Source organism: Colletotrichum paranaense (genome assembly GCF_030867605.1).
Source record: "Colletotrichum paranaense strain IMI 384185 chromosome Unknown Scaffold_1.1, whole genome shotgun sequence".
Taxonomy (NCBI): Eukaryota; Fungi; Ascomycota; class Sordariomycetes; order Glomerellales; family Glomerellaceae; genus Colletotrichum; species Colletotrichum paranaense.
In genome coordinates, this window is record NW_026848959.1 from 1,502,083 (window position 1) to 1,516,158 (window position 14,076).

At 52.7% G+C, this 14,076-nt stretch overlaps 2 protein-coding genes across 2 annotated transcripts; one reads left to right on the forward strand and one right to left on the reverse strand.

Annotated features, from left to right (window-relative positions):
* Positions 1-1,351: 1,351 nt before the first annotated feature.
* Positions 1,352-6,122, reverse strand: CPAR01_00530 (ABC-2 type transporter; the record flags this gene model as incomplete). Its single annotated transcript, XM_060484821.1, has 3 exons — positions 1,352-4,147; positions 4,206-5,245; positions 5,384-6,122. The coding sequence occupies 3 exons, from the start codon at positions 6,120-6,122 to the stop codon at positions 1,352-1,354; spliced, it is 4,575 nt and encodes a 1,524-aa protein (XP_060355678.1).
* A 3,177-nt stretch (positions 6,123-9,299) lies between these two features.
* On the forward strand, positions 9,300-10,127 carry CPAR01_00531 (uncharacterized protein; the record flags this gene model as incomplete). Its single annotated transcript, XM_060484822.1, has 2 exons — positions 9,300-9,461; positions 9,672-10,127. 2 exons carry the CDS (start codon positions 9,300-9,302, stop codon positions 10,125-10,127), a joined length of 618 nt encoding a protein of 205 aa, XP_060355679.1.
* Between the last annotated feature and the right edge of the window lie 3,949 nt (positions 10,128-14,076).

The window sequence follows — 14,076 nt, forward strand, 5'->3', positions numbered from 1 at the left end:
GAATGAGTGTGAGGATAGATCCGTAGGGTCACATGCCAAGGTCACTAAACCAGATCTGGTGTCAGGAAACCATTCACTGCATTTTTGGCCGCTCCAGAAGGTCTCGCTACCATCCAACAGATCAGCCTGATAGGAGTCTTCAAGCCACAAAGGGCCCTCTGGGGTTGCAACCTGATGACCTCTTCAGAGCATCTTAATTCTGCCTTAACAAGACCTCGCCTTCTCATAAGAGGACGTGTGCATATGTAGGCATCACCTTACTAAGTCCACCATACCTTATGAAGAAACCTTCTCGAGGGAGGAGAAATGCTCTCGAAAAGATAACAAGCTTCGCATGGGTGGTTGAGCGTTGTATTCGAGTCAACTTGGCTTTCGACGCCTAAGGTTATGTGACTTCGACACCCTCTCGGTCTTCGAGAGATCTACTAAATGTCATCGTACTCCAAGTCTACCTGGGAGGCAGCCCTGATTCAACTGTGGCATGAAATATGCAACTAGGAAAGCAGGCTGGCCTTGGGCAGCTGATAATGCTGACCGCATGGGAAGTTGTCAACGTTGGCGTACGGACGGTGTCCCAATTAACGAATGTCCATAATGATGGAATTCTCTACTTTTACCTCCAGAAAACGGACTCCCAGCTGCTCAGTCAGTTGTACACGCTACCTGAGTACCTGGCCTTCACGGCTGGCAAGTGATAAGCCCATCATCAAACCCGACGACGCATTTTTGCATTTCTCCAAAGCGCAAAGTCTCTACACTGCATTTCTAACTCACGCAGAGGGAGGACGGCGGTGCAGATTTTATTCTCCTTCCTCCAACTTTCACGGAGGTTGTAGATGAGGGCGGCCGCTTCATGTAGCATGTGCGAGCTGATGACAAAACAATCTTGCTCCGAAGCTTGCATCATCAGTCGCCTTCACTGCATTCTTGACACCTCCACAGGCTATCCTACACGCATGCATCATCCGTCTCTTGGCACAGGTCGCATGTAGGGAAGAATGGACTCGTTCGTCCAAAAAGTCTTGATTCTAGGTATCTATTAAGAGTAACAATAAGGAGAATGGGGAGAGTACTGTCTCTACAGTATCCCAAATGCAGGATATCAACAAATTACACATGACATAGATATTTCACCAGTCCTCCAGAAAGTGTGGACAAATGCCATACAGATGCATCAAGCTGTAATGACAGAGACTCTCAAAACACGTCCTCCAGGTTTGCACCCGAGCTCTCCTCTCTAAACAGCTCGCTAGCTCGTACACACATGGTCCCTCCCATATTTTGTGTCATTTGCTCTCATTTTCTTCTCATCCTTTTCGTATAAAGAAAAACTTTTGTTGTCAAGACGCCCTTACTCAGTCTTCTTCTTGCCAAATAGGCCACCCTTCTTCGGTACTCTCGCCAACCAATACAAGCCCAGGGCGGCAAAGATGTTGAAGATGATGTAGACCCAGGCAATGCCAAAGTTCCTCCAGCGGTCGTTGTAGTCGCTCTTGACGCTCGCCAGGAAGACGTTAGTGTCCTGAATGGTGCAGAACTGGCAGTCGGTGGTGGCGTTGGGCTCGCGAAGGTATCCGCCAGCAGCCGCGATGTAGTTCTCGAGGAAGGCTCCACAGCTTTGTCCTGAGGGAGGATCAAAGTGGAGGAACTCGTTGGCAGCACAGACAACCTCTGTGTTGGCTACAGCCGTGGATAACATGCCTGAAACAATGTACGTGAATGGCGATACACGATACATGAAGATCCAGAAGCGAGGGATGGAGTCGGGATTGGCGAGCACACCGCAGAAGATGAGACAAAGCATGAAGAGCAAGTTGGCAATGTTGCCACCAGCCTCAGCGGTCTCGAATCCAGCGATAATGAAGTCGGTAAAGGTCGATGTGAACAGCAGGAAGACGAGCAGGTACAAGAACATCAGCGCACCACGCTCAGTAACCTGATCGGCGGGAATGGCGTTCTGGTACAGGCCGACAGGGTAGTACCAACAGAAGTACATGATGGCAGCCATGAGGGTGTTCCAGGGAAGTTCGACGATAATCTGGCTGAGCATGAAGACCTTCCACCCATAGACCTTGGATGGTCGCTCTCGCACTTCGTACAAGGACCGTTGAATGACAAAGTGAGGCATGGTCTGCTGGACGAGTTGGCCGAAGACGGTGAGCAAGTTGAAGATGGCAAACATCTGGTTCTGGAGACCCTGCTGGGTGTTGGGAGCCTTGAAGAAAACGAAACCGATGAATGCAGCGACCAGGGTGCAAAGCGCAGCCTTGGCGTAGATGTACGAGGGGGTTCTCCAGTACTGTTGGAAGACACGGTGGGTAACCTCCTTGAGCTGGGCGAAGAAAGGGGCAGCAAATTCGCGATAGCTGCCCTTGTCGTGGGTAGCAGGGGTCTGAACACCGCGCTCGTCCTTGAGTCTCTGCAGTTCGGCCTGGACACCTTGGAATTCCTCAGACTTGCGCCAGGCCTGGTGCCAGTCGACGTCGGTGTGGGATCCGGGAGCAGCACCGATCACCTCCAACATCCACTCGGCCGGGTTGGCGTCATGAGGGCAAGTCATACCGCTCATACGCTCAAAGTAGGAAGTCATGACCTTGGAGTTCTCGCCAATGTCGCCGAAGTAGACAGTGCGGCCACCCTTGGCGAGGAAAAGAAGACGATCGAAACGTTGGAAAAGCATAGCAGAAGGCTGATGAATAGTGCAGAGAATAGCCTGGCCACTCTTGGTCAACTTCTCCAAAAGGTCGAGAATAGCCCAGGAAGTCTGGGAGTCAAGACCGGAAGTAGGCTCATCAACGAAGAGCAACAACGGAGGCTTCGCAACCAGCTCGACACCGATAGTCAGACGCTTACGTTGCTCAACGTTGAGACCTTCTCCAGGAACACCGACCACGGCGTCGGCGTACTCTTCCATATCCAAAAGCTTAATCACCTCCTCAACGTAGTCGAGCTTCTCTTGTCTCGGGACGTGTTCGGGCTGACGAAGGAGGGCAGAGAAGTTGAGAGCCTCGCGGACAGTAGTGGTCTGCAGGTGCAAATCTTGCTGTTGGACGTAACCGGTCTTGCGCTGGAAAGAAGCATCGCGATGGTAACCATCAACCAGCATTTCACCAGTGATGACGCCCATAGAGGTACGGTCAGCCAAGCAGTCCAAAAGCGTGGTCTTACCAGCACCTGACACACCCATGAGGGCAGTCAAAGTACCAGGCTTCACCCAGCCATCGACGTGATCCAGAATGCGTCTCGTCTCGTTCTTGATTTGGACCTCGTAGCAGACGTCGTTCCAGTGGAAGGTGGACTTTTGTTCCTCAATGAGACCGTCGTTCTTTTCGTTGATGCGGGCACGGTCAGCGGTGGTAACGGGTCCGACGCGGATGTCCTCGGGGTCATCAGTGTGCTTCTCGTTGAGGGCAGCGGGCTTGTGTCCACGACGGAAGACAAGGACTTCTCCCTTGGACTTCTTCTCCGAGACCAACTCTGCCGTAACCATGTAGGTCATCAGGAAGAAAAGCATGAAGGCGATGAGGATGCCAAAGTTACGCCAGCGGTTGGCATACGAGTAGCGGAATCCAGAACCAACGTAGTCGTCGCCGCTCACGTAGTCGAGACCAGCAACGGAACCGACGGCACTGCACACACGCTGGGCGGATGGGAGATTAGCGTAGCCGGGAACAGCAGAGCTGGGAACGAATTGGCTTTCAGAGCAGGCGAAGTTGCGACCATGGAATTCGTTGACGATGAGGGACTCGAAAGAGTATGCCAGAGGATCGAGGTAGTTGAGCCATCGGCACCAATCCAACATGTAGTCGATGGGAATGACGAAGCCAGTGAAGATAACGAGATCGAGGATAAGAATGGCGGCAGGTACCATGGCTTGCGACAAGGTTCGAGATGACGAAGCAATGGTTCGGAAAATCATTGACATGGTCAAGACCGTGAAGAAGGACATCAGAAGGAAGAAGAAGAATGCTCCGGGTTCGCGTCGCAAATTCGTCATGAAGTATAGGACCAGGTTGAAGACGATTGTGTTCATAACCTTGTACGGCATGTCGCACAGCATGGACGCAACGGCTTCGGCAGACGGGTGATAAAGGGCGTAACGGGAGTGCTTCTCGACAATCGGCCGTTGAGCGTAGAGGGTCAGAATCTAGTTTCAGGTTAGCTATTGAACAACTCCTCAACGCCATACAGTTCTTAAAACTAACCTCGAGGGCACTGGAGAAGGCGTTCATGAGCAGGGCGAAGAAGAGGAGGGCACCACGCTGGAAGAAACTCTGGGTGTCCTGCTGCAAGTTGTAGAAGACACTTCCAATAATGAGACCCATGACGACGTTTCCGATGAGAGAACCGACAGTGATGCTGGGATCACCAATCAGACGTCTCCATCCACGCCAGAGGCAAAGCTTGATCTGCTGGGCATAAGACAAAGTGAAGGGAGACTTGGCACGCTGACCCTTGGCCTGCTGGGCCTTCTTCGAGGCACGGAAAGCCTCGGCATCAGGGCCGTTGAGAGGGTGAGTCTGCTTGTACTCTTCAATCTCAGCTTGCAGGGCGGTGTAGTTGGCGCTGTTCTTCCAGGCGGCAGCAAACTCGTCAGGGGTACGGGGCGCCTTGTTCTCCCAGCCGGGGCGAACGTGACGCTCCTGAGGACTCGTCATGGAAGTCAGGAAATCGGGGGTGGTGGCACGGGCAGGGCAATCGTATCCAAGGTCGATGAAGTATTGCCGGGCATCGGTGGCCTTGCCGAAGAAGATCTGGCGACCCTCATACAGGACCGCAACCTTGTCGAAGAGGTCGTAGGCACTCTGGGGAGCCTGGTAGATGGACACGCAAGCTGTGCTGTCGAAAAGTTCGGTTTGCAGACGGAGGGTCTTGCAGAATTCGATGGCGTTGGCAGAATCCAGACCACGGGTACTGTTGTCCCAGCATTGCAGAGGAGCTCCAGAGAGGGCTGCCTCGGCGATGGTGACACGTTTGCGTTCACCACCCGAAACACCGCGGATATACTCGTTACCAACGCGAGTGTTCACGGTATGCGAGATACCGAACATGGCCATAACGACGTCTCTCAGGTGCTGGGCGAAGTCGTTGCTGCTAATACCCTCGGGAAGCTGGCGGGGTTGGCGAGCGCGGGCGGCGAATGTCAAAGTGTCACCAACAGACAGTTGAGGAAAGTGAACGTCCACCTCGGCCGTGTAGATGGCCTCACCACGGTGCTGGGTGTGCATCTCCTTGGAAGTCATTCCTGGACCCTGTTAGCACCTTACGATTTACACGATGTTACACCAGGTGGCGGTTGCAGTGTCTTGCGGCGAGGGAGTAAACTCGACGCCAGTCACGGTGAACCCCTGCAAGCCTGATCTCGGACTTTGACGCCACTTACCTTGGTAGTTGAAGTAGGAACTATCGTCAGTGTAGAGACCGTTAGTCTCACCCGCGATAGTCTTCAAGAAAGTCGAGCAACCAGAACCAGGAGGACCCAGGACAACCAACATCTCGCCCTTGCGAACAAGACCGTCAAAGTTGCGAAGAATGTCGATTCTGGTCTTTCCACCTCCACCGGTAAGCTTACGCGCGAGACCAGCCACACTAAGCCAGATGTTTCCGACATCCTTTTGGTAGTCGGTGGCCTGGCCGAAGCCAAAGACGTTGAGATTCTGGAAAGCGACACCAGAGGTACGGAAGGAAGCGCCGTTCTGCTGGACGAGGTCGACCATGGCGCGGGCCCAAGCACGGCCATTGAAGTCGGGCGAGTTCGGGTTCAGAGGCGACGTCTCATCGGCGAAGAAGGGGTTCCCTCTCACGGTTCCGGTAGCCGAGGCGTGGGAGTACTTGCGGGCAAGCGACTGCACCAAGGAGTGGCGGCGCTCCATCTCGGAATCCTCATCTTCACCCTCGGCGGAGATTTTGTCGCTATCGAAAGGGGCCGAGGACTTCTTGGGGGCTTTGTCGCTTCCCGCTACCTCGGTGATTGATGTGGCGGCGGTATCGACGGTGTTCTGGTTGGCAGCAGCGATATCCTCCTCCTCGTGATGGTTGCTGCGGGCCGAGCTGATAGGAACGCCAGACGTCTGCGCCGTGCTGTCGTAGTTGGGAATGGAAGCCATCCCGGCGAAAGCCATGTTGGCAGATATTCGTAGGGGACGGACTCAACCGCGATCCCAAATTATCGAGAAGTTGCGCTTGTTAGTCGGTAATGCCGTTGGTTTTGCTGGGTGTACAAGCCACCACCCGCTCGACACAGATGTGAGGATCCTGCGTCTTGCTCTCTTCGCAGCGTCGATTCCACGACGGCGCGGTCACTTAATTCTCTTCGGTATTAGGTACTAAGGGTCCAACCAGACATATAGACTGGCAGAGGAGGTATTGATTAAAGAACCGACGCGAAAAAAAGGAAGTGAGGAGGAAAGGAGAGAAGACGTCGAAGGTGACGGAAGAGGAAGGGGTAAAAGAAGCACCTCAGATGAAGGTGGTGGTGGGAGGGCTACGAGAATTAAAGAAGAAGATCCCAGCAGTTCGGGGTGACCAGGATGAAAGACAAGTGAGGTACCTGACGGCGGACGAAGTACACACAGCGTCAAGGAGCACGCCCCGGTGGGAAAGATGGGACGGAATGGAGCTGGGCCGGGAGGGTAAGCATGGGGCAGGCAAATGAGTAGGTGCTTTCCAGTTTAGCCAGAAGAAGGATATTGAAAAATAACAAAACAAAGCAACTGGAATAAAATAAAACAAAAAATGCCCACCCACCACCACCTCAGGTAAGGTACCTAGGTAGGGACTTCCGCAAGGCAAAGGCCAGCCAACTACAGCAGAGTGAATGCCCTCCGCAGAATGCACCGAAAAGTCTCCAGGTCCAATGGGGCCAAGGTCAGAAAATCGAAACGTCCTGAGAAGGATGTCCGCTGGCTCGCCGTACGTTGGCCAGTACGTACCTGCCCGGCAGGGATACGATTGCGGGACCTTCTTCCATTGCTTGGCTTGGCCCAGATGCCAGATGGATGGAAGGGAAAATGCGACGGTTGATGTACCTTCCCACGCGGCAACACAACAAAAGATACGAAGCTTGCAGCTCAAAGATACGAGGTACGTACCGCAGTACCGCCGTACCTCTTTCTCACTCAGGTCTCTACTGCGTAGAGTTCTGTCCCGTAGCGAGGATGACGCGCTCGACGGGGCCCACAAAGTCTCCAGAACCCCTAGCTCCCTTCTCTAGCCCTCTGCTCCTTCTCTCTCTCACTCTGTTGAACTTTGAAATGCGCAGGTACACTTCGCAGTACCTACCAAAGTAAAGTTCCATGGAAGGCGTGGTGCTAATCCGCCAGGAAGAACCCACCACGTCCGCCGAATCGACGGTCGGCACCCTGTGACAGATGTATTTCAAGCAGGTGCGGATGAGGTGTTTTCTTGCGCAAATACTTCCAAGTTTGCGGACTTTGGCTAAACATCACTCCATCACTACTCCGTACTTCAGCCTCGACTTGGCAGATGACTCTGACCGTTTGAGCGCATTTGCCAGCGTCCAAACTCCGCCAACAGGGGCGTAAGCACCGTCGAAATTGGTCCGCTGCCACATGTTATTCGGTCCAACACAGCCGGCGCTGAGAAGCACCAAGCTCGCCATTCTCTGTAGATATTCAGCGCCGGATTTGCATACACCACGAGACTTCTCACCATCACCGAGAGTCAGGGTCCAGCTTGTACGGCGCAGAGTTAATGACGAACTCTAGGTTCATAGACTCATAGCCGCCCCGTTCACCTGATATGCGGGGGGTTTTCTTGAGCGGGACCAACAAACAACCATACCTTAACCATATTCGAGAAGCTTTTACCGCCACATGCAGTCCGCAATATCTAGTATACAACGTTTGCAATGCTGACATTGAAAGTCGGACACAAGACCGCAAAGTCGGCCGTAAGACATTTCAAGTCCGATATTACAATGGTACACAGATTGATTTTTTCGATCCACTCCAGACTAGCACCCATATAGATACAGGTATGACTGGAAACACAGGGTCTTGGTATACCGTCTCACCAGCCAAGACAAAAAAGGGACGGAGAAAGAGACGTATGCATGTCTCTGTCATCCTGAGATCCAACAATCAAGTCGCAGCAGGGGCCCGGAACAATGCCCTGCGAGACTGAATCCTTGGTCCCCATCGGCATCTTGTCAATGCCCGAGGCCATGATATCAATTGCCCGTTCCCGGCGCAAGCAATACCATTTGGGTAGCAGATCGAGAGATGGAGACGCCAGCCGCCAGGGAGTCTAGCCCTCCATTCGGGACTGTAACATGCCGTCTACGGATTACCATTTCCCTGCAGTTGCAGTTGCATACACTACGGACACAACAGCTGCTGCTGCAGGCTGCATCCAATCCTGGGGCACAATTAACATGTCATGTCGGATAACACCAACAACAGCAACCCAATGCCAGCAGCATAGTATGTCAGGCTGTGTGGGCTTGCCAATCTCACCTCATCACGGATATCCATGGCGTAAATAGGGCAACGAACAACGAAGCACAGGTGTCTCGCACTCTTGAAACTCCAACTGTCCGTCCAAGACTGCCCATCCTGTCACCCTGAACTCTATGAGTATCACAAGTATTTTGTAAGCATCAATCTGAGCTTGTTACCCCTCCATTTCCCAGCATCGTGACAGGCACAGCGTAATTGACTTGGGTTGCCCCTCGAAACGCCCTATCAGCCCGATATTCACCCAATGAGGCTGCTGAAACTGTACCGACAACAAGGTGAGCGAAGGTTCCATTGATTGAGGGTGTGAGTATCCACGACAGGTTGGATGGATGGCAGGAGAGACTGGCACAGCCCTGCTATCGGGTGTGATCAAGACTCCTTTTTCCACCTGGTTGAGGTACGTATATGGAATATTACCAAAGCAAACAACTTTGCAGTTCATTGACAGTCACAGTCAGCAATGCAGTAATGAGTGAGTCTTAAGTCTTGGCCCTGTTCGATTTACGGATGTTCATACGAGCGGAGCACCAGCAAAACGATGTCCACAGGGACCACTAAGAATAAAGGAGGGAGCATCCCCCATTGGGCTCCTGCGGGCATTCGTACCTGTCCCTTCTCATTTGGTTCATTCGTGAATCGTGGTTGCCAATTGGACGAGCAGCTGCCTCCTCTCGCAGACGCAAAGTGCCTTCTTTCCAAGATTGCCAGAGTTCACAAGTTCCCGCTCCCTCGGGCGGCCCCACTCATAGAGTACGTACCCCCGCGATGGCCCATTGAAGAAGCAGCAAGACCCGCTCAGCGTCCAATTGGAAATTTGACATGGAGCTAGAAGGGCGCCACTCATCGATACGTACCGCTCGCTTGACCACAAAAAAGGGGTGGTCGCCAACGAGCCGCAAGCGAGGCAGCCACAGAAGCGTGGTGCTTGCCTGTCTCGGGTTCTTCGAGCACCCCGACAACCCGCAGGCGGCAGGTCCGCAGGTGAGCCTAGCGATGTGAGGTGGCTCCTGCTTTCTCCCGACTGAACCCACACGGTACGCCTGCGCCTGCCGGGACTCGCCATCCGTCACCGGCCACCGAAAACGCTAGACGTCCACGACACCACAAGTCCGCACCTACAGACACTCTTGACGTGAGAAATTCGTCTCACCAATTAATTGATTGTGGCCGATCCAATCTTACACGCACCAGGTGAATACTATGCTACCAATTACCATGGAGCTTGAAGTTCGCAGTAAGCCTTTTGTGCCTCAAACCTATCCATCGACATGTTCCGGTATGATGGCACGCTCAGAAACCAATGCTTTGAACACGTCTAATCAACCCTATGGAAACAGCAGAAAGACAAACAAGCAGTTCGAACTCAGGGTAGTAAATATCTTTGCGCACGATTCGGAAAAGATACGCCTTGGCCCGATCCTGGCCACGTCGCAGCCCGTTCCAACTGGGCGATCAGCACAGCCGATATACGACGATTTACGGCAAACGCACCCACCCCTGGGCCCTGGCCCGCCGCCCAACCGCAAACCTGTCCGCCAGATCTGCGTCTCTCAGATTCCCACATGCCTCGCCCACCGGCTCAGGGCCCAAGGGTCAGTGGGCGCTTCAACATCACAGACTTCGAACAAGAAATGCAGTACTTTCTAGCCTTCAGCGCAACACAGACTACTCCACAAAGTAGACCCGTCCAGATTAGATTAATCAGCTTCGTCCGAGATCTGTCTCCCGGTTCCGACTGGAGTCATCCACTCCGCCCGTCATGGTCTACCGGGCGGGCTGCACCAGTACTCCGAGATCCACGGCACATTCTTCCCCTTGTAGTCTTCGCCGGGTCACGCAATCCACATGGCATGACGGCAGCGAGCAACGCCAGACTAGGTATCAACAGCAGCCGCCGCGAGACAACGTCTTAGCGAAGTCTCACCACTGAAAGAGTAAACAATAGACTTCAGACTTTGAGTTGTCCCTCCGAGCTGAGAGCCTGTCGTCCGTCTGCTGACTCGTCCCTACTCCCAACACCGCGACCATCTAATTTTCGTCCTAAGCGACGTTTGACTACCTACCAGGTCAAGGCTAAAGTAGTCACAAGCCAGGACCTTCGTTCACAAGAGCCTCCCGCCCTTACACCAGACGAGCGGAATAGGAAGTGAGGGAGTGGTCTAGTGTAGAAAGCTCTCTAGGAACAGCCCCTACCTTGAGACTTCAGCAGTCACCAACATCCCACCATCGGGGACGAACGCCGAGTCCGATCCCGCCACTTGCTCTGCATCGTCCATGTCGTCACGGGCGTCTCTTCCCGAGGAATTTCATGGCGGCTCCGTGGTCTCGGGGTACCACCACCCGTCGTGACTTTGGCCGATTTAGATACTGTGAAAGATGTCGGCGGCTGAGATCGACATTGGTAGTGTTGGATCACGATGGGCCGAGGTTTCTGATTCCCCGATGCGTGTGGTGACGCTTGAACAAAAAGATACCTACACGCGATCACGGCCCAATACCGATACCCCGGATCCGTCGCTACTGTCCGGCATGTGTTCCATCAGCAACCCCAAGTGCCAAATTTGGCGCATCATCACACTGATGTGACCACCCTAAGTGGCGGCTATTCACAGGCGGCAGGCGGCAGCAACTCCGGGAGGTACAAGGATGAAGGCATCCATCATCCAGTCCCAATTGTCGCCAAATGTCGATGCAAAGACGCAACAGGGTCTCTCAACTTCCAATCCAGTTTGGAATGTCACCTAGCAGCGGCAGCAGTCACTTCGACAAAGCTCTTGACCCATGGGTGTTCTGAACGCCTGGTCTTGCCTCGAGCGTGCATGCCAACTACCTTACAGTACACAATACGGATACCTCTTGTCGAGATTGCGCTGGCTCCTCTGTTAATATGTCTGCCGTATCCACAATACGAACGCGAATTCGAAAACGGGACAGGAAACACTAATCAACGCGACTCGTCAAACTCGCCAAATCACTTTACCCCAACAAGGCAACGCTCATCAGCATTAGAGGCAACCCCCACAGTCAAATCTTACGTACCGCCCTTCACCCTTTGCGCAGCCAAGCAGACGCTGCGCAACGCGAGAAACGCACCGCCCGTAAAAACCACACCCGGCCGAGCCCAGTCCATCTAGCGCTGCTCGGCCCTGCAACCCGCACCACACCCGCTCCCTCTCTCCCTCTCTATCGGAACTGTGTGCGTCAGCCTGAGCCTGAAAACCCCGGCTGTTGGTGATCTAGCATCCAGTCGGACCAATTCATTTTTATAGCTTTCTGTCGGACTCCGGGATCGACCCGATTACACGCCCATCCCTCCACATCGCTCAGAGAGGAAGACATTGCCGACCTCCGTCTTTTCCCGGCATCACTCATAGTCATCCGTCTGACAAAGTCACATCCGCTCCAGTACTGCCCTTGATGAGATCCGACCATTACCCGGACTCTCACAGCCAACAGTACTTCCCTATTAAGACTAGCGCAAGCAACCATCCCAGGCTTCTTCCCTCCAGCGGAAGCTTCTCTCCAATATTGACAACGGATGGTGAATCTGGAGAAGAACCTGCACTGCGCATCGGCAGCAGCACGGTCTTAGTAGCACCATTAAGTTTCTGCTATGTTTGACAATCAGTCAACTGCATCGACAGCCTCGGAATTCACGTGCAGACTTTTTGCCATTGCCCTAGACTCAACCTTCTTCACTTACTTGTACATGCCCTACTCTACCTAAGTCATGTTAATGTTGGCAATCTCGCGGCAGACGGAAAGCGTATCAACGGCCCCATATAAACATCCGGAGCTAAGACTGTGCTTAACCCAGTTCCGGACCTTATCGGACATAGGCCTCACCACGAGTCTACATCTACACCAAAGGCAAGCAAGGACCATCCGAACCGGTCGAGCTCCGCCCCCGCAACTTGGTAACGGCAAGCTATTCAGATGGGTCAAGGCTGATGCTGTCCCAAAGGAGAACGACCGAGTCGTGTGATGACTGATTGTGCATGTGCTCGGAAACCTCGGCCTGTATATCATTCGTGGCGAAACGCAGCAAGTGCCGCTGGAAGCCTGGTTTCAAGGCACAGAATTAAGGTCCTCCGTTTCTCCAGACCACGTCCGGCCCGCCCCGTAAGGTAAATGATGTCTGTATGGAGAGACTGTTTAGGCCACTCACTCAGTTACACGCGTTACCCTTGGCTGGTTCGTTCTACTTATGGCATGAGTCGTATCGCCCTTGACAGCCTCAATGGAGGATAACAAGATTCAACGTCATACCAATCAACGTTTGTCGTCATGCTTGACAACTCGCCCATCAGCTACCTCGAAGGCCAGGCCTGAAACAAAGCAACATCACTGCTATTCCACTTATCAGCGGGCAGTGAATTGCAGCCGATAAGCCGACTCAGCAGTCAGTCTGGCGGGATCCCTAGTTCAGTTGTGACAGATGATGCCCTGTAAAACCCAAGTTCAGACTGTCGAAATTCCGCCTGATTAATAGAACGGTCTTTGTGTCTCGTCTTATTTGGCCGAATGTCGTTCTCTTTCGTGGTGACGGCACTCTTGTATACGTCATGGCGACCTATGTGTCACCACCTACAGATATTTGTGTCATGACAGTAAGCGGGCGATGAGGTAAATTTTGTGATACTTCTTGATGCGAAGCGTGTCTGTCGCATAGCACCTCTAGAATCTTGGAGCTGGATAATGTAGAAGATGAAACCGATGGAGAAGCCTCCTCTTTCTTCAATATGACTATTGATTCACTAAGACTGCGTACCTTGTTCGACACGTATGGGTACGTACTTAAGTAAGGATCTCGTACTGGAATATATGTCGTTGTCGTGCCACTCAAGCGCTCTTAGACGATACAAGGAATTTCGCTCCTTCCATCGAACCAGTGTCTGACTTCAAGGATGACGCTGTTCTGTCCGAAGCCATGAAGCTCAGACCTACCAGACGGACAGCATCGAACGCGAGACCTGTAGAGTGAATGGGATACAGGATACTGCTGACTTTTCCATGTCTGGTGCAACTTCCAGCCATCCCATCCCTATCATCGTTTCATGGCGTTGGTCTGAGATTGGCATATACTATGGCAATTGGATCACACCGCTATTCAAAGGCTAATGATTTGTGATATCAAAGGCCGTGCTCGGAGAGAAGACTCAGTGCCCGGTGCTATCACACGAAGTGGGTGCCTGATGTTGAGAAGCCATCAGCTCGTGCCTCTAAAGTTAGTCAAGTCGATAGAATGATCAAGCTTCAGTAACTAAACGCTGAGAGTCACTGGTTGCATTGCTTCTTGCTTGAGGTGGTTGTTCTGTGTTGAGTAGTCGAATGTTGTCGGGGATATCCTAAGCCATGGTGGTCCTAACGAGGCATGTATGGCTATATGATCAATGCTACCGAATTATATGGTATTTTCTTCGAATGAGGTATTCTATAGTCGTCATTGTTGGTTGTATGCTTCAACACCCATGACGATTTCGGGTAATATCACTTGAGGTATCCCAGGTTGTTACACATGATTACACATCAACTCATCCATGATCACCTTGAACGGTAATGTGCAAAGGATATGAACTAATCTAAGATCCCAAAC